Source organism: Panthera onca, chromosome A2 (genome assembly GCF_046562875.1).
Source record: "Panthera onca isolate mPanOnc1 chromosome A2, mPanOnc1 haplotype 2, whole genome shotgun sequence".
Taxonomy (NCBI): domain Eukaryota; kingdom Metazoa; phylum Chordata; class Mammalia; order Carnivora; family Felidae; genus Panthera; species Panthera onca.
In genome coordinates, this window is record NC_138340.1 from 24,847,845 (window position 1) to 24,867,438 (window position 19,594).

At 36.9% G+C, this 19,594-nt stretch overlaps 2 protein-coding genes across 18 annotated transcripts in view; one reads left to right on the forward strand and one right to left on the reverse strand.

Annotated features, from left to right (window-relative positions):
- CCDC66 (coiled-coil domain containing 66) overlaps positions 1-13,245 on the forward strand; it is a 51,354-nt gene extending 38,109 nt beyond the window's left edge. For all 9 annotated transcript variants that reach the window (XM_060631349.3, XM_060631351.3, XM_060631354.3 and 6 more), the window contains 5 exons: positions 7,093-7,580; positions 8,414-8,454; positions 9,223-9,464; positions 9,653-9,777; positions 11,376-13,245. In XM_060631349.3, the coding sequence (XP_060487332.3) occupies positions 7,093-7,580; positions 8,414-8,454; positions 9,223-9,464; positions 9,653-9,777; positions 11,376-11,462 (983 nt within the window). In that variant the 3' untranslated portion in view covers positions 11,463-13,245. The remainder of the gene's footprint in view (positions 1-7,092; positions 7,581-8,413; positions 8,455-9,222; positions 9,465-9,652; positions 9,778-11,375) is intronic.
- The window catches only part of TASOR (transcription activation suppressor), a 52,967-nt gene continuing 43,699 nt past the window's right edge, over positions 10,327-19,594 (reverse strand). For 6 of the 9 annotated variants that reach the window (XM_060631342.3, XM_060631338.3, XM_060631340.3 and 3 more), the window contains 6 exons: positions 18,098-18,220; positions 17,156-17,315; positions 16,275-16,383; positions 14,611-14,789; positions 14,280-14,444; positions 10,327-13,401 (listed from right to left, as the gene is read on the reverse strand). In XM_060631342.3, coding sequence (XP_060487325.1) covers positions 12,869-13,401; positions 14,280-14,444; positions 14,611-14,789; positions 16,275-16,383; positions 17,156-17,315; positions 18,098-18,220 — 1,269 coding nt within the window. In that variant the 3' untranslated portion in view covers positions 10,327-12,868. Of the gene's footprint in view, positions 13,679-14,279; positions 14,445-14,610; positions 14,790-16,274; positions 16,384-17,155; positions 17,316-18,097; positions 18,221-19,594 lie in introns of all 9 variants that reach the window. The other 3 variants (XM_060631347.3, XM_060631346.3, XM_060631343.3) reach the window with 1 other exon arrangement.

Sequence of the window (19,594 nt, forward strand, 5' to 3'; positions counted from 1 at the left end):
ATGTCCTGCACCTTACAGAATTTGTATTTTTCTGACAGATTTTGGTAGAGTCTTTAGGATTTTCTGTGTATAATATGTCATCTGCAAATAGTGACAGTTTTACTTCTTCTTTTCCAGTTTGGATGCCTTTTATTTTGTTTTTCTTGCCTAATTGCAATGACTTGGATTTCCAGTACTATGTTGAATAACAGTGGGGAGAGTAGACATCCTTATCTTGTTCTTTATCTTAGAAAAAACTTTCATCTTTTCACTGCTGAGTGTGATGTTAGCTGTTTACTTGACATATATGGCCTTATTATGTTGAAGTGTATTCCCTTTATACTCTCTGTATAAGAGTTTTTATCATAAATGGATGTTGAGTTTTGCTTTTTCTGCATCCATTGAGATGATCATATGATCTTTATCTTTCATTTTGTTAATATGTTGTATCTCATTGATTTATTTGCAGATGTTGGAACATCCTTGCATCCCTGGAATAAATCCTACTTGATCATGGTGTATGATCCTTTTAATGTATTGTTGAATTCTGTTTGCTGATATTTTGTTGAGTTTTTTGCATCTATATTTGTCACGGGTATTGGCCTATAATTTTCTTGTGGCATTCTTCTCTGATTTTGGTATTGGGGTGATGCTGGTCCCATAAAATGAGTTTGGAAGTGTTCCCTCTTCTGTTTTTTGGAATAGTTTGAGGATTGGTTATTAATTCTTCTTTGAATGCAGGGTAGAATTCACTAGTGATTCCATCTGGTCCTGGACTTTTGTTTATAGGGAGGTTTTTTTTTTTGTTTTGTTTTGTTTTGTTTTTTTATTACGGATTCTCCTTACTAGTAATAGGTCTGTTCACATTTTCTATTTCTGCATCATTTAGTCTCGATAGGTTGTATGTTTCTAGGAATTTATCCATTTGTTCTAGGTTGTCAAATTTGTTGGTGTGTAGTTGTTCATAGTATTATGATCCTTTGTATTTCTGTGGTGTCAGTTGTAATGTCTCCTCTTTCATTCTGATTTTTGAATCCTCATTTTTCTTGATGATTCTAGCAAAAGTTTGTCAGTTTTGTTTATCTTTTCCAAAAATCAGCTCTTAGTTTCACTGATACTGTCTATTGTTTTTATAGTCTCCACTTCCTTTTTTCCCCCCTCTGATCTTTGTTATTTCCTTCCTTGTACTGAATTTGGTTGGTCTTCTTTTTCCTTGAGATTTAAAGTTATGTTGCTTATTTTTCTTGTTTCTTGATGTAGGCATTTATCACGATGAACTTCACTTCCCTCTTAGAACTGCTTTTACTGCATCCCATAAGTTTTAATGTTGTATTTCCATTTTAATTTGTCTCGACATTGTTTTATTTCTCTTTTGGTGTTTGGACTCCTTAATTTAATCTCCACAGAATTATGAATTTTCCAGTTTTCTTCATGTAATTATTAATTTCTCGTTTCATATCATTGTGGTTGGGAAAACTGTGTGTAGATATTAATTGAAATTTCATGAATTTATTTTATTAAGACTTGTCTTGTGGCCTAACATGATCTAGCCTGGAGAATATTCTATGTGTACTTGTGAAGAATGTGTTTTCTGTTGCTTTTTATATCGAATGTTCTGAATATATGTGTGAAGTTCATCTAGTCTAACATTTAAGGCCTTTATTTTTTTACTTTCTGTTTGGATGATCTATTCAGATATATGTGGGGTTTTAAAGTTTCCTGTTGTTGTACTGCTGTTTATGCCTGTTAATACTTGCTTTATATATATACATGTATTTAGGTGCTCATGTGTTGAGTGTATAAATATTTACAAATGTTACATTCTCTTGTGGATTGACCTCTATCAGTATGTAATGCCCTTCTTTGTCTCTTTATTGTAGTCTTTGTTTTAAAGTCCATTTTGTTTGATATAAGTGTGGCTACCTTCAATTTCTTTTATTGTCCATTTGCATGGAACATCTTTTCTCATCCCTTATTTTCAATCTGTGTCCTTCTGAAGGGAGTCTCTTTACAGGCAGCATTTAGTTAGGTCTTATTTTTTTTTTTTTTTATCCATTCACCCATTCCATATCTTTTGATCTGGAAAATTTAGTACATTTACATTGAAAGGAATTATTGGCAGGTGTATATATATTGCCATTTTTTTCATTGTTTTCTAGTTCCTTTTTGCTTCTCTTCCTTTGTTTTGATGACTTTAATGGTATTGTTAGATTCTTTTCTTGATCTTTTGTGACTCTGTCCTTTGTGTATCTACTGTAGGTTTTTACTTTGTGGTTAACATTAGGTTTACATACAGTGTAACTTAGAACAGTGTGTTTTAAGTTGGTAACAATTTAAGTTTTAACATATTCTAAAGCTCTACATTTTTACCCCCCTCCCTCATATTTTGTTTCTGGTGGCACATTTTGCATCTTTTTATCTTTTGTATCCCTAACTAGTTATTCCAGTTATGGTGATTTTTACTACTTCAGTGTTTTTAAATTTTTTTTTTTAATGTTTATTCATTGTTGAGAGAGAGAGAGAGAGAGAGAGAGAGAGGGCAGAGAGAGGAGACACAGAATCTGAAGCAGGCTCCAGGCTCCGAGCTGTCAGCACAGAGCCCAATGTGGGGCCTGAACTCATGAACTGTGAGATCATGACCTCAGCCGAAGTTGGATGCTTAACCTACTGAGCCACCCAGGCGCTCCTATTGTTTCAGGGTTTCAGCCTTTAGACTGGTCTTATAAATGATTAAGCTACTACTTTTATTTTGTATTAATGTTTACTAGTGAGATTTTTAGTTTTCCATTTGTTGTTGATTAGTGTTTCTTTTACATTCCTTTTAAGTCTGGTTTAGTGGTGATGAACTTTTATGTTTTGCTTGTCTAGAAAGTAAATTCTTTAATTCTGAATGATAACTTTGCCACGTACATTATTCCTGGTTGGAAGTTTTTTCTTTTGGCACTTTGAATATATTGAGTCACTGCCTTCTGGCCTACAGAATTTCTGCTGAAAAATTTCATGTAGTCTTTAGGAAGGTTCCTTGTATGTAACAAGTTGTTTTCTCACCATTTTTAAGATTTGCTCCTTGTCTTAAAGTTTTAACATTTCAATTATAATGTATCTTTGTGATGGTTTCTTTGTTTTTATCTAATTTTGAATTCTCTGGGCTTCCTGTATCTGTATATCTATTTCTTCTCCAGGTTAGGAGATGTTTTTTTCTCCTAGAAGTTTTCTGCCCCTTTCTCTTCTTCCAGGATTCCATCATATAATGTGAATATTAGTCTGTTTGATGTTGTCCCATAAGTTCCTTGAGCTATCTTCACTTTTATTTGTTTTTGGGTTCACTGATCTTTTTTTCTGCTTCATCTTGTCTGCTGTACCCTTCTAGTGTATGTTTCAGTACAGTTATTCCTCAGCTCTGTGACTTCTGTTTGGTACTTTGATACTTACATTTATTTTCTTTTTGAAGTTTTCCTTGCTTATCCATTCTTTTGAGTTCTGTGAGCATCTTTATCATTACTTTGAACTCTATCAGGTAAATTACTTCTTTTTTTTTTTTTTTAAGTTTGTTTATTTTGAGGGGCACCTGGGTGGCTCATTAAGTTGGGCATCTGACTTTGGCTCAGGTCATGAACACAGGTCTGTGCTGGCAGCTCAGAGCCTGGAGCCTGCTTCAGATTCAGTCTCCAGCTCTCTCTGCCCCTCTCCCGCTCATGCTCTGTCTCTCTCTTGCTCTCAAAATATAAACAAACATTAAAGAAAATTTTTTTAAGTTTATATTTTGAGAGAGAGAACCTGTGGGGGAGGGGCAGAGAGAGGGGACAGAGGATATGAAGCAGGCTCTTTGCTGAAAGCAGTGAGTTTGACCCCTGTGTCAGGCTCTGTGCTGACAGCTTGGAGCCTGGAGCCTGCTTCAAATTCTCTGTCTCCCTCTCTCACTGCCCCTAGCCTGTTCATGCTCTCTCTCTCAAAAATAAATAAACATTAAAAAAAAGGGGGGGGGGATTGAGTGTGCCAAGACCGGGTCAGTGCCCTAGAGGGGAATATCTCAGTCAGCACCTAGATTCAGGCTGAGTGGAAGCCAGACCTTCACGCATCAGCTTTTAACGTATAAAAGCATATACAGTCCCAATAGGACCACAAGCAGAGGCGCACCTGGCCTCCAGAGCCAGGTGATCAAGGGGCACCCTGCACATAGCAGCTGCAGAAACCAGGGCACAAAACATAGAATCCCAGGCAACAGACATGTATAAGGAGATATTGGGACCGTGGAACAGGACAGAGGAAGAACGTGAAGATGATACCTGCTGGTTGGAGTGAGGTAGACAGGAGTGGATGGACAGGAGTGGATGGAGGAAGGTCTCTAAAGATAGCATCTGCCAGGGGTGCAGGGGATACCTAGAGTTTTAAATGAAGGTAATACTTGCCAGCCTCAGTTCCCTGGAACAGTATCCCAGCAGGTCCCTAGATGTGTGTTAAGTTAGATGCCTGCCCCTCACTTTATGTGAAAGAGGCTCATCTACTTATATTACACTCTGGGCACTATTGGCTATCTCTGCACTGGGCCTTGGGGCAAGTGAGTCTACACAACAACCCTTTAAAAGCCATTTCTTCCCTCCACTATAGCTTGGTGGGTCTCATGGGCATGAGCCTGTTGGCTTTCAAAGCAAGATGTTTTGGGGGCTCATTTCTCAAGTGCAGGTCTTAAAAGTTGGAGTGCCTGATGTAGGGTTCAAACCCATCGCACCTTAGGGAGCTGCTCTGGGTTACTAACTTACCTACTTAAGCCACTTGCTTACTTAAAATTATTCTGCTTATGAGCTCTTGGTATTTTTTGATACTTCACTCTTAAGCTTGAAGAATCTGGTTCAGTCCCATCCCTAGGTCCAGATAAATTACTAAGTTATATAAATCCTACACATTAAGGGAAAGTGAAAATAAGTTTTTAAAATAATGGAATTATGTGTCTTTTCACTGAGCAGCTCTAAATAAGGGAATTCAATCAGTCAGAGTCCCAAAATAGAATAATTCAAAATGGTTTATGTAGGAAGGGAGTATTTCCAAAGGAGAGTCAGAGATTCAAAGGAGAATCAGAGGTAGTGCATATATCAGATTTATGGGAACCAGAGAGGGTGCATGACTCTTGTGCTAGGTAGCAACTAAACTGATACCGGAACCTAGAAGACAGAAGTTGTGTCAGATGGAACTTTGAGGGCAATGATGAACTATGGTAAAGGGACAGAGTCAGCCTCAGGTCAACTAAGAGAATGAGCCAGTGGAGTAAATATCCTGATTTCATTCTGTTCCCTCCCTTTACTCTGCTTGTGAACCCTGTTGACTGAAGCCAGAGGATCAGGAACCCATTAATACAGTTCATACCAGTCAGCTTGCCAGGGTAGAAAAAGGTGTTAAGTGGGTACAGAGTGGCAAAAGAAGATACCCACTATGAGAGTGATGCAGGCTGGGCAGCCTTACTATGGATTGGTCCTAAAGCATGTCCAGCCTGGAATAACACACCCTAGTAAGTGTGCAAAATAAGAGAGCAATAGCTAGAGTTAATTTTTTTAAATGTGAACACAAACCTTTTTTCATGACCTAATTATGTATTTAAAGTTTTAATCTTGAGTGAAAGAAAACCTTTTAAAAGATTGTTCAACTGGTCCCATAGCTGTTACAGCTGAACACATCACTAAACATGTAAGTTGTAAAATTTCAGATGTTTTTTTGAGTGAACTGTTCCTGACATTGTGTGTGATTCAGGGATGATCTGCAGGCCGAGTATAATGGTATATGAGATCTATAGATCTAAATACACAAAATGCAATGTGACTTTTATCAGTAGCAACATTTCCCTAAAAATTTGGTTCCAAGGAGGGAGGTACAAAAGAAATTTTCCCAGCACTTTTGGGGTGAAGACAGAAGGACATTTTCCAGATCCTGTATATTTTTGTATGTTGTTAATTTCAAAACAAGTTACCAGAAAAGCTTAACATCTCAGAAGAAATTTTTTACATTGCTTTTGATGACACTTTTGTCAGTTACTCTTATAGGGAAAATTAAGAGTTTTGCTCAGAAATACACTTAGATGTAGAAGATGATATTACATACGGCTTCTGTATATTCTGAATGAAAACCAGGACAGTCCTGTGAAAAGTTTTGTTTAAAAAATGGTCTATTTTATGTGATGCTAAGAATGAATCAGCTTAAGTTTCGATCCATGCTGTGGCATGGGTGACCAAGGAATTATGCTGAGTAAATAAGCTGAGCATAGGGTCGGGGAGGAGTGCACAGACACACAAATATTACATAGTTCCACTTACGTGAGGAATCTAGGGTGGGGTGGACACATTCATAGAGGTGGAAAATAGAGTAGAGGTTGCTGGGGGTTGAGTGGAATGTGGAGTTACTGCTTAGTGTATACAGGGTATGTTTGGGGTAATGAAAGGGTCTGAAATTGTGCAGCCCTGTGGGTATGCTTGCTGCAGTGAATGGTACACTTAAAAATGTTGAATGGAAGATTTGGAGAAATTGGAACACTTGTGCACAGTTGGTGGTAATGTAAAATACTGTAGTCACTATAGAAAACATAAAGAATTTCCTCAAATAATTCAAAATACAACTGCCATATGATTCAGCAGTTCCCCTTCGGGGTATATACCCTGAAGTCTTGAAGAGCTATTTGGACACCAGTGTTACTGCAACATTAGTCATGATAACTAAAAGGTGGAAGAAATCCAGATGTCCCTTAACAGATAAATAGATAAAGTGTGGCATTTAGACACCTCTGATGGTATATATTATTCAGCCTTAAAAAAGGAGGAATTATAACACATGCTACAGCTTGGATGAACTTCGAGGACATTATCCTAATACGAAACAAGCCTGTCGCAAAAAGACAAGTACTGTAGGATCCTACTGACATGAAGTACTTAGAGTAGTCAAATTTATAGAAACAAAGTAGAATGGTGGTAGCCAGGAGCTTCAGGCAGGGAGGAATGGGAAGTAGTTTAATGGGTATAGAATTTGTTTTGAAAAAACAAAACAAAAAACCCTGTGTAATACCTTTGAGAAAAAAACCTAAATTTTGTGTTACAACAATTAAAATTAAGCCTTTGAAGTTTTTCTTTTTAGATGACTTAAATACAGGAATGTCCACCAATGCAGAATCATGCTGTGGATCAGTAATAGAGAGGGAAATTATAAATTGTTCATCCCCTGAGATTCCTGCAGAATTTAGTGAACAACTTCACACTAAGAAAGACAAACAGGAACTAACAAATCAGGATAAAGGAGCCAACTTAGAAAAAGAAAACAGTTGGTATAATGATCAGTGGAATGAATTCACAAGGACAGAGAAAACAAAACCAGTGAAGAAATGTCCTAAAAGGCCCGACTGGAATATAAATAAGCCACTCAAAAGGTATATTCCAGCATCAGAAAAGTACCCTAAACAGCTTCAAAAGCAGAGAGAAGAAAAAAAAGTAAGAAGGCAGATGGAACTGCTTAATTTGGTAGAAAGAAACAGTCCTGGACACCTCTCTCAAAATAGAGGGCCTTCACCAGTTCTTCCTTCATCTCAAGAAACTGAGCCAAGGTTCAGGTGGCATCTAATCAAAAAGGTAAAACTCCTTTGTCTTAAAATATATTTTGAAGTATGTATTGATGTTTCTAGATTGAAAACCAGGTTCCCCACATGCATGTTTTGACAAGGCTGTTCTGTATCTGAACAAGAGTTTAAGAAATGTGCTTTAGTTTGGGGCGCCTGGGTGGCGCAGTCGGTTAAGCGTCCGACTTCAGCCAGGTCACGATCTCGCGGTCCGTGAGTTCGAGCCCCGCATCAGGCTCTGGGCTGATGGCTCGGAGCCTGGAGCCTGTTTCCGATTCTGTGTCTCCCTCTCTCTCTGCCCCTCCCCCGTTCATGCTCTGTCTCTCTCTGTCCCAAAAATAAATAAAAAACGTTGGAAAAAAAAAAAAAAAATTTAAAAAAAAAAAAAAAAAAAGAAATGTGCTTTAGTTTATAAAGGATTGTTAAACTATGGCAAATCCATCAAGTTTTATAGGAACATAGCCATGTTCATTCCTTTATGAATTGTCTGTGGGTGGCTTAGAGTGGTTGCAAGAGACCACATGGCCCACAAAGCTAGAAGTGTTTACTGTCTGGCCCTTTACATAAAAACTTGACACTTAAACCCTGTCTAGATTAATGCTGTTCATTAAAATAGCTACTCAAAATTCTTGTTTATAGTCCATATTGACAGAGGGTAATTTTACAAGGTCACGTATTACTGTATTGGTTCCCTGTGACTGGAAAAATACAAAATCTCTATCCCATCATCCAGTATCTGTTATTCAAATATTATCCTCAGATTATTTCCACAAGTAATCATCAGAAGTATTTGTGGGTATATAAGGCAAATACTGTTACTCCTTTCTGCATTTATCTATCTTTTAGGAAGAAGATCCTCTGAAAATTAATTCTTTCAGCAAGGAAAGGTATGTTATGGACTGGATGGATTCCACAGCTACTTAGTGCTGTGTATATGTGGTAAAGAAATACAAAATATTTGCTGAGAATACAGTTGAGATGAAAACATGAGCATGTATGAAGTCAGTAACTGGAGGTCAGACTTCCACGTGAGGCATAGAGGTTTAAGGGATATGTGGCTGGCATTTTACCTAAAATTTGAAGGCCCAATTTGGACTGGGCCTAATAAACATCCTGGGTGGGAACGTAGGTAAGGTATTGTTGTCTGCAAACTTAGCTAAAATAGTTGGAATTTCCAGTTATGTCAACAGTGGAATAGACATTGTACTTGGATGAAAAAATGACTAGTAGGGATAATGAAAAATTCAGTTAACCAGTTAGGAGATTTAGATTGTTAGGAATTTGATTCTATGCCTTTGAACCAGATGGTTTAGCGTTCTGTCAGAATGTGGCTGTAATGAGTTTAGTTCAAATGGTAAGTATATTATTTTATGCTAAATTATCTCAGGAGAAACATTAGGCTTACGTTAACCCAGCTAATGTTGATCCCCCTTTTTTCCTCTATGCTGTATATATCCTTGCCAAGTAAGAACTCATCCTATTCTGTTGCTATTTAGGGAAAGTATCCTAGAACTCACTTCTGTACATAGTGTTCCTAAAGGTTTTACATTTAGGATAAATTGAAATGTGATTGAAGAGCAGATATGCTTACTCTAAAATACATAATTTTGCATTAAATCTTCTTAGTCCTTATTGTGCTTTTTTGAAAAACACAGGTCTCCATCACCACCACCAGTTCCAGTGGTGAAAAACAGAACACAACAGACTCAGACACTAAACAGTAATTATGAAAGAGAGAATCTGATCTTAGAAGGCAGTCAAACAGAAACATCACCTGGGGTTTCTGAACCATCCCATTTTATCCCCTATGTCCGAACCAATGAGATCTATTACCTTGATCCAGATGCACCACTGTCTAGGCCTTTAACCCAGGATCTTCAGTACCAAAATCCACATGGTAAGTAAATTCAAAATCCAAATTAATATTCTTGCCCTTAGCCAGGAGAGGTAGAATTTCCATTTTGGGGTGCATAACTAAATTTTTAATTGAATATGTAAGTTTATTAATGAATCCTTAGACTACTCTAAGATAGGGCTATATCATATTAGAGTTATATTTAACATACTACTTTCATCTGGCTTCAGACTGTGACCAAGAACAAGGACAGCTACTTGACTTTGGTGTCAGGGACCCACTTCTTAATCCTAACTTGTTGAAAAACAGGGATCGACAACAAGCAATCCTTAAGGGACTATCAGAACTGAGACAGGTATGATGAGCTTTTTCACCAAGTGTGGATGTAACTGTTTGATGGAGGGCTGTGTGTTGGATCTTAAGCAGGCTCCATGCTCAGCATGCAGCCTGATGCAGGGCTCAATCCCACAATCCTGGGATCATGACCGGACCCGAGTTGAGAGTTCAACTGACTAAGTCACTCAGGAGCCCCTGGAAGGCTGTATTTTACTTACTTACAGTGCCTAATTGGTTACATGATTTATGTCCCTTCTCCCACATAAAAAATTCACCTGTGTTATTAACCTTGAATGGAAATAAGATTTGCCATTTTTTTGGGGTGCCTGGGTGGCTTAGTCGGTTAAGCGTCCGACTTCGGCTCAGGTGACGATCTCGCGGTCCGTGAGTTCGAGCCCCGCGTCGGGCTCTGGGCTGATGGCTCAGAGCCTGGAGCCTGCTTCTGTGTCTCCCTCTCTCTGCCCCTCCCCTGTTCATGCTCTGTCTCTGTCTCAAAAATAAATAAACGTTAAAAAAAAAAAAAAATTTGCCATTTTAAAAATCTCTCCAGTATGAAATCATGAGACAGTTCTAATATTAAGACAATTTTATTGAATGGGGAAAAAAAAAAGCATACATTTGAAAGGTAAAACATGATCAATAAGGCCCTAAAACCAAAAGCAGAAAATACACAATTATGCTTTAATAAACTCTTAGTAATGCAGTTCACGTTTTTTTTAATTGAATGTATTGGCAGTGTTCAGAACAGAACAGTGATCCAAGTCCCAAAGAATAATATAATCCAGTGTGAAATTATACATATAACCTTACTCATCAGACTACATCTTTTCCTCCCAGACCAATTATTGTCAGATAAAAATAAAATCTGGTAACATACACACTATTTTAAGGCTATAACCTTTTTCTATCAAGAAAAATAAACTGCCACTTTAGAAGTGCCCTTTTCCATGTCCAGTCATTTGCTAATGCCTCTTGCATTTCAAATTGTTGATTGAACAGTTGCTTACTAGTTCTTTCTCACAGAGCTAGGAAATCACCCATACTAACAGAATTATGTAGAAAGTATCCTTCAGTTCTCCAAATGCTAGCTTTGGCTACATATAGATTGAGTTATGTCACAAGCAGTAAATATTTTCAATTTTCCTTTAAAGTGACAAGGCACTTAATAGAGGTAAAAGTTGTGAGGTCAAGAGGCAGGAATATATATGATTGTACACAGTGACCCACCTGTATAGTAGCCACATCTTATTTCAGCAGAGCCTTGTCTAAGCCACTAAGGTTAGTGCAGTCAAGATAAACACTGGATGTTTGGGGAGACTCCTTCAGTGTGTCTCATTACCATTTTAAGAGCCATGTCATTGGGGAGACTTTGTTTTACAAGTTAGTCATCCCTCTTGGTTTTTATGCTAAGAAGATAATCCTGGGTATACAGCATCCAAGTGAGTAAGTTTTTTGAGTGGTTCAAAATTCAACATGACAAGCTATGGCTGAGTAATGGAATTTATTATTATAGGTTTTCAAAGTAAATAGAATTCTGGGTTAGCAGGGCTGAAATGTAAAATAGGAATAATTTGCAAGTCTGCTGCACACCTCACTAACATATTAATGTGATTTCAGGGCCTTCTCCAGAAGCAAAGGGAGTTGGAAACTAATCTCATGCCTTTAGCTGCAAATCAAGAAGAGAATTTTAATTCTTCGTTTTAAATGTAGAAAATCAAATCCTTCACGTTTGTTGTCTCCTAAATTATAAAATGTGTTCATTGCATAACTGTATTTTCCAAATAACCTAGATTTATTTTAAAAATGCTTATTTAAAACTTGTACATTATGTAGTACAACACTGTGTGTGTATATATATATATATATATTTTACAATAAAACGGACATTTTTTGTAAAGCTTAGTAAAGAAAAAAAAACATTTCTGCTCTATCACAATCTAGGCATTTAAGTCCTGTAAAAACACTTTCCACTTACCTTACGACAGGTTTCTGACCTGTTCACAGACAACGTTCTTCTACACTTATGAAGCTTATTACTAAGATACCACTTAGGTATTTTGCTCTATAAAAAGATTTGAAAGGTTAGAACTCAGATTCTAAGTTCTTCTGAAGGGCGGGCCCAAAGGAAGGTCTGACTTAACACATCCCAACTTTTACTAGAGTAGCTGATTTGGTATTTCTTTTCTCTAAATCCTTTTTTTTCTTCTTTTCTTTTCACTTGTGGAAACTGCATTTTCAAAAACAGTTTGCATTTGTAATGCAGGCAGTTATTACCAATATAGTTTTAAAACTGATCGCCATATACTTTGTGAATTTGAAGTTATTTTTTAGAACAGCACTTAAGTGTTTAACACCTCAAAAAATATACTTACATTTTGCTAAGACTACCAATTTAAAAATCCATAGCAAATTTGTTCAATGCCTTTAATAAACAAACCTATCTTTTGAAATAGGAGACTGAATTTGATAAGTTAAATTTCACACTAAGCACTGAAAATTGTTAATTATCAAATACCCTCGAATAAAAGGTTGAGCAAAATTTTAGCAACAGGCAATTTTTACATGGCTAGGCTTAAAGATAAAAATAATGCTGCCTGGTATTAAGTCCTAGGCCTTAAATCTTGAGGTATTGAGCCAAATCCTGTAAATATTTATTGACATCACTGGCTTATACCTGTATAAAAACACTATACAAAAGCTTAAAATAAATACAATAGTTGACTGATATGTCATTTCAGCAAAAGTAGCTGGTATCCTGACAGAGGGGGGGGAAAAAGTTATTGTTTACTATGGTTTTGCAAATATCTAATTTTATGTATAAAACAGGCTTCAATTTGAAGTCTAAGTACAGGTGACATATAAATGTAAAACTTAAAAGTGCCAACATGAGATAATTCAAGTACAATATATGTTAAAAATATATATATTTATTTCAATTTTCAGATGCTTCAACTGTTACAGGCCATCATGATTTAAATAAAAGGAAAAAAAAACATTTGAGAAAGGACAAGAAACCTTTTGTTTAGAGAATGAAATATAAATTGTTATTTCACTTATAAGAAACAAAGTCCATAACAACCTGTTTCAAAAAAAAAAAAAAATTACTATAATTATTTCTCTTTTGAAAACGGCCTGGAAGAATCACTTTTCCCCCAACTTAATGGAGATGGAGATTTATCTCTATCCAAGCTTTGAGTATAAGCAGATAAAAAGTAATTTTCACTTTCTTGAGACTGACTTGATGAAAGGGCATATGGTGTCCCCAAAAATGTCTGATGAGTGAGAACGTTAAAATGACTAAACTGATGGGACATATGTAATTGACTGTGATAAACCTGAAAGCTGCTATATGCATCTTGTTCAGTTGAACTGCTGTTCTCTCCTTCAGAGCACACTAGAGCAACAGAAGCTCTCTCTTCAGAATCAATCTGACAAGTCTTATCTTCTAATAAACTTTTTTGCACGTCAAGAGACGATTGCAATTCAATTTGAATATTCTTATTTTGATCTGTTCCACGTGATCCTTTGGTCTCTTTCGCCAATATTTCTGAATGAAAATTGCTGCATACTTCTATTTGTGAGATTTCATCCCCTGAATCCAGAGACATATCCTCTTCATCCTTTTCATCGTTTTCTAAAAGAGCTACATTTAAAAAACAAAAAGTCCTCCTCTATTGAAATACACAATTTGTTTAAGTTTTAAAATTATACACTACTCACACAATATAACGCGTCAGGGTCTGCAAGTCCACAATCCCTTAAAGCTTGGTCTTCTGCCACAAGTTCACTTAGTCACAACACTCACACTAGGTGTGAATGTCCAGATAATCCGATGCTAAAAGCTTCTGCGAAATGTGTTCACGTTTAATGTTGGGAAATCCCAACTCCCAGCTCCAAAGGGGTTAATGTCAAAACAGCATCTAAAGTTATACGGTAATTCAGTATTTGACAAGACAAATAAAAAATAAAAATTTTGACATCTAGCTTCACTGGATTATGACTAAACCAGTAATTCTATCAAATGATCATCTCTGCTTTTCCTCAAAAACAAATTACATCTTTCATTTAACATAAAACCTGGAACCAAAGCAGAGTCCATCTCACAAAAGACTAAAGCTATGGATATCCCTTACTACCTTGTAATTAAATTGCTTTATACATCTGGGGAGATTTAGTAGCCCAATGCTAAATCCCCATTATCTGGTGTCCTCCTTTTAAAAATAGAACCCCTTTGCTGACAACAGCAGCCAATAAAAGCTTACAAACCCTCAAAGAGAAAATGCCTACTCTATAGTATGCAACACAGTAACTCTTAACAGCTTGTAGTGATTACAGTATAAATGAGCAGATTTTGTGGATGCTAAGTATAAAAATCATAGGTGCCTTGAAACACTTTCCCTGAAGCTATTAACACTGAGGGTGAGTAGTTTCAGGACAGGCATTTCGTTATATGAAAATGAAACAAAACCGTTCCTCTTTTTCTGTCTGCCTTAAAGAAAAGGAAAACTACTGAAAAGTTACCTGACTGCGACTCAAGATTCTCATTAGCACCAAGCAGTGGAAGGTTTTCTTCTGTGATTGAGTTGTGATAGCCCACAAGATTTTTAAAGTTTTGCATAAAGTCTTCAGTAGTTGCAACCACTATTCCATTATCTGTATAACTGGAAATCATCTTGATATTCTTTTCTAAATTAAAAACAAGTTTCTAGTATAAAACACTTGAAACTATACATGGACAAATGATGGTGCCTACCCCCAATCCCCATAAAAGTGCTCAACACCTACCACAGGCCCAGAAAATCCTTGCATCCACACCTACATTCACAATAGGAAGCTTAAGGGCGCTCTTTACCTGTTAAAAAGACTATGTGTCTTTGCTGTACGTTCTGAGCCTGAAGTCTGATGAGGCAATCCAATTCTGGTGCATTTCGAGTTTGTGAATCACAATTGTGGTACGACAGAATTTCAACCAGGTGCTTCTTCTGATAGACATTCAGAAGCGTCAACAGACTTAGAGCTTTAGCATTCAATCTGTGAAATTAAATAGTTCAATATCTGGATCTGCATTTCTACAGTATGGAAATTTTTGCTTCAAATTAAAACCATAATTTCTCAATTGAGGCAACTAATGACAACTGCACTGCTTAGTTCAGTGCCTAGTGAATGGGTTTCTCCTAGGGGAGAGAGGGGAGCAGGAAATGTGCAACCCACATGTAAGTCCAGGGGCTTTCTATGGGTGTAAAAGCCTGAGAGCCGGCTATTCAGCTTAGGCTAAAAAATCTCAGTTGTTTTACTTAATAAAAAACAACAGTTCCCTTTAACTTTACTAATTTAGAACTTGAATGAAGGACACAGAAGGACAAAAAATATATATAAATATCTCCTTCAAAAAAATACATGGGTCTAAGCTGTTTCTACACCTCCAAGCACAAGGCAACAAGTGGTAGAAATTACTGACTACTGTCAGGAAGATAAAGGTACTAACTTTGTACCAAAGTTACACCTGTGCGCCTCACTGTTATCTGGTATACAAAAGTAAGGCTTCACTGATGCCTATTTCACATGATTTGAAGATAAAACAAGTTTCAAAAGAGTGAATTACTACAAAAAGTTACTTTTCAGTTATTTAAGCCTGAATTTCCTTCTTAAGTGTACCATGGGATTAGAAGGTATTAGGGTATAAAAAAAAGTGTTTTGTAGTCTGTTTCAGAAATGCTGGCTGACAAAATGTGGTGTTTTTTTTTTTTTAATTTTGAGAGAAAAAGTGTGAGTGGGGGAGGGGCAGACAGAATCCCAAGCAGGTTCCACACTCAGCGAGGAACCAGACATGGGGTTCCATCTCACGACCGTTTAGATCACAACCTGAGCCAATATCAAGAGTCGGACAATTCACCAAATGAGCCACGCCAGCACCCCTGTAGAACAGAAGTCTTAGTCTCTCAGATCCCTAATTATGTAAATATACTATATGGACTCTCTAGTAGGAAGATACAGTATCCAAAACTCCTCTATCATTTGTGAAGCCTCTCAAGCTGACTAGTGTCCTAAGGACCACTGGGTATGCTAGAAATCACCTATTTCCATAAATGAATGTCCTAATCACAAATCTCCTTATGTCGGGATTAATCCTTGTCTCAGTATGTATGCACGTCACTAGATTAGCTGCCTAAATTAGTCCTCAGTTGGGAAAGAGTCTGACCTAGTTGGCATATACAGTTTGGTAAAAAAAAAAAAAAAAAAAAAAAAAATGCAGACTATTCCCTCTTGATTATTCTAAATCCCCAACTGGCAAAGATGAAAACCATTTTACCTATATACATAACTAGAACTTCAACTTAAGAAAAACTCTACCTAAATAAGAATACTACTTCCAAATAGGCTAGAATTATATCTACATTCCCTTATGGCTGGCTAAAGATACCTGTGAAAACTGAACAGCATCGATGATAATCTATAAACACAGAAAAATAAAATTTTAAATCAGCAACCATTATACAGTTATTTTTCAAATCTTACCTGCCCAATTCCTTTAGTTTTTTCTGAAATTTACAGTGGACTTTCCATTGCCATTTTCCTTCTGGAGTACTAAGTTCTTCGAGGAATGTCAAAAAATTTTTAAGGTTTTCTGTTAGAGGTAACAAAGTTCATCTTAAATTCAATAAATAATAGTCAATCCACAACTGAATTATGGAAGAAATTTTTGTTGACATTATACAGAAATGTCTACTTTCCTTTTTTTTTATTTTACTTTGTTTTTTAAAAATATATGAAATTTATTGTCAAATTGGTTTCCATAAATGTCTACTTTCCTATGTAGTGTTGCCCCCCACTTTTTTCCCTCTGAGGGAGACAGATCTATACATACTCTTAGATTTAAGAACATCTACATAAAAAAAAAAAGAACAGGATGATAACAATAACCAAGCAGAAGTGATACAAATGCAGTAGGAGCAGGTAGCCTTGCTTTATACCAGATTTAGAGGAAATTATTTGCAAAGACTAAGAGAAAAGAAATTTGAGGCAATAAAACCTCAAGAAAACGATGAAAATGTATTAGTTATCTGTGATTGGCAGAATGGACAATACATTTAAAAAGCATGAGTCACTGAGGTGACTGGGTCGCTCAGTCAGTTAAATGTCCGACTCTTGGTTTCAGCTTAGGTCATGATCTCAGTTTGTGGGATAGAGCCCTGCGTCGGGCTCTGCACTGACAGTGTGGAGCCTGCTTGGGATATTCATTCTCATTCTCTCTCTCCCTCTGCCCCTCCACTGCTCGTATGCGCTCTAGCTCTCTCAAAATAAATAAACTTAAAAACAAAACACAAAAGCATGAGTCATTAATCAGAAAAACCTAGAAAAGACAGAAGTTCATGCTCGAAAGAATGCACAAATCTTACCAATTGTGATAACTTCTGGATTTAGAATGGATTCATCAGACACGATAAAACCTCCAGATACAAATAATTCATTATATGTATGATTTTTAACATCATCCAGACTATCAACACCAGCAAAACTAACACAAGGGAGCTTCTTTAAAGTCACCAAGCCAGGTACCTATTTAAATCCCAAAACAAAAACAAATAAAAAATGAAATGGTTAAGACTCAAGTGTGAAGTGACCTACAGGAAAAGTCTAACAAAATGCACTACAGCTCATATATATTAGTGTGTTGCTTCTGGAAAGCCAAGCACAAAAATAATATTCCCAACATGTTCAAATACATAAATCAACATTTATGTACTCGGTGAATACCGTAAACAGAATGCTCTAAAGAAAAGGTACCTACAAACGGACTTGGAAACAGAATGATATAGGCCAACCTGTCTGGCCCTGTGAGTGCAGGCAGAATTCAGAGGGCAAGAGCCTACGGTACTGGAACAGTCAGGAAAGCCTTCAAAGGGTAGTAGGACTTGAGACAAGCTCAGAAGACTGGGTGGGGTTCCTCCAAATGCAACGGAAAGGGGAAATGATGTGGCAGAGAGAGGGTACAAACAGGTTTTACCTGGGACATACGAATGAAAATGACAATGTAAAGAGAGTGAACAGACCCACTGACATTCAAGGAGTCAGTATTCCTAGTCTTGATGAGTGACAGGGAGGGTATGGGACATGCCGCAATTTAAAATTTTGCAAAGGTACAAACTTGATCACAAACTGATTCACAGAAGGATCATTTAGGTCTCAAGCCCTAATCTACCAACCTTGAAGTTTTCTCTCTTTTCAGACCTTACAAGGATATTTTAAAAACAAACAGCTTTAGTCTCAAAGGCAGTAAGATTTTAAAATAAGGGAGTTTTTATAGCCAAAATAATAGTGAATTTGACTTAATATTCTACCTTGTGAATGAAACCTGCAATGTCTTCATTCTGAATAATAATCAATAGTTTATCTAATTTTGATCTTCTTTCCAAAAACTGTTCTGGATGACATTCTGTATTGCCTAATTTGATAAGATATTCCTGTTAAAGAAAAAAACTAAATCAACATTAAGAAGTTTTTTTTTTTTTTTTTTTGCAAATATCCATTTAACACTACAAATGCAAGATAAACTGGCAAGTGTAACTACTGTTCGAACACTAGCAATGATGACCTTATACTCTAGGGACCCTAGAGATCATCAAGTCCACTCTTCTTATAAACAACCTATAGCTCAGAGTTTAAGTGGCCAGTCACAATGTTACAATGCTATGCAGTGAAAACTAAGTAAATGTCAATGGTGGGTAATAGAAAGAGCCATAAGAACAATGGATTAGCCAGGTTCTTAATCCAGTTCCATTACTTATTCTGGGCAACCCAGAGTCCAATCATCAACCACTCCCTCACTCCCGTTTTCCACTCCATTTAAGGCAAGCCCTTGGCTATTTGCAGCAAGGTTGCCAGTATACTCCTTTAGTTATAAAGCACTTTTCTCACTGTAGCTCATTTAATTCACAACAGTCCCAAAGTCATTCATACAGAGCTTCAGCGTATACGATGGCATTCACATACTAGTTAGCCATGTCTGTCAAGTTTATACCTCCAGCCGAAATAGACCCTCCCATCTAATTAATACCTCCCTCCATGTTGGTGACATGGTACTACCTTTCAAAGGACACATGGTGGTAGTACAGGCAATTTCCTTTGCTCTTTGCTTGCTGGTGGAATCCTGAAGTCTGAGGTAAACTGCAGGGTCCTAGAGGTCACATTCCTCTTTTCACAGATACAGGAGCAGATTAATTTTCTCAAGATTGGCAAGGCTGGTTAGATAGCCATTAAATCTAAACCCAGCTTGCCTCACAACCAGTCTACTGCTCTGTTAAGAACAGTCTATAGGTGTCACCCCCAAAGAGGATGTTTTTGTGTAGCCCTAAACTAAATAAAGCAGCGTCTTCTGTATTATTAGATTATTAATTAAAGCTTCTGGGCAGATCTCGGAACAGCTTACAGTCAGGTAATGAAAAAGTAAATTACTGTCTGACAGACCAGCTTATAATTTTTGGTCTTTTTACAGTAAGAAGTTTTAAAAGCAAGTTCATTTTAGGTAAGACGGTTGAACAGTCGGATCTCATCTTTCCAAGAAATCACACTGAGCACTCTTCCTCCCTCTTCATTTCCATGCCATTCATGTTCTTATGGCTGCACTACATGAAACATGCTGACATCAAAGAGATCCCCAAACTGACAACGGCTCAGGACATGTCAGCAGCACAGAGTTTCTGGGCCACTGTAGGCTACAAGGCCCTTATTTATAGTCCTTTCTGCTTCCTCTAACAAAACAAACAGAAACTCATCATGGTAAGTAAATTCCATAAATGGGAGGAGGCATTTATTTTAAAACCTATGGTATTCCCTTA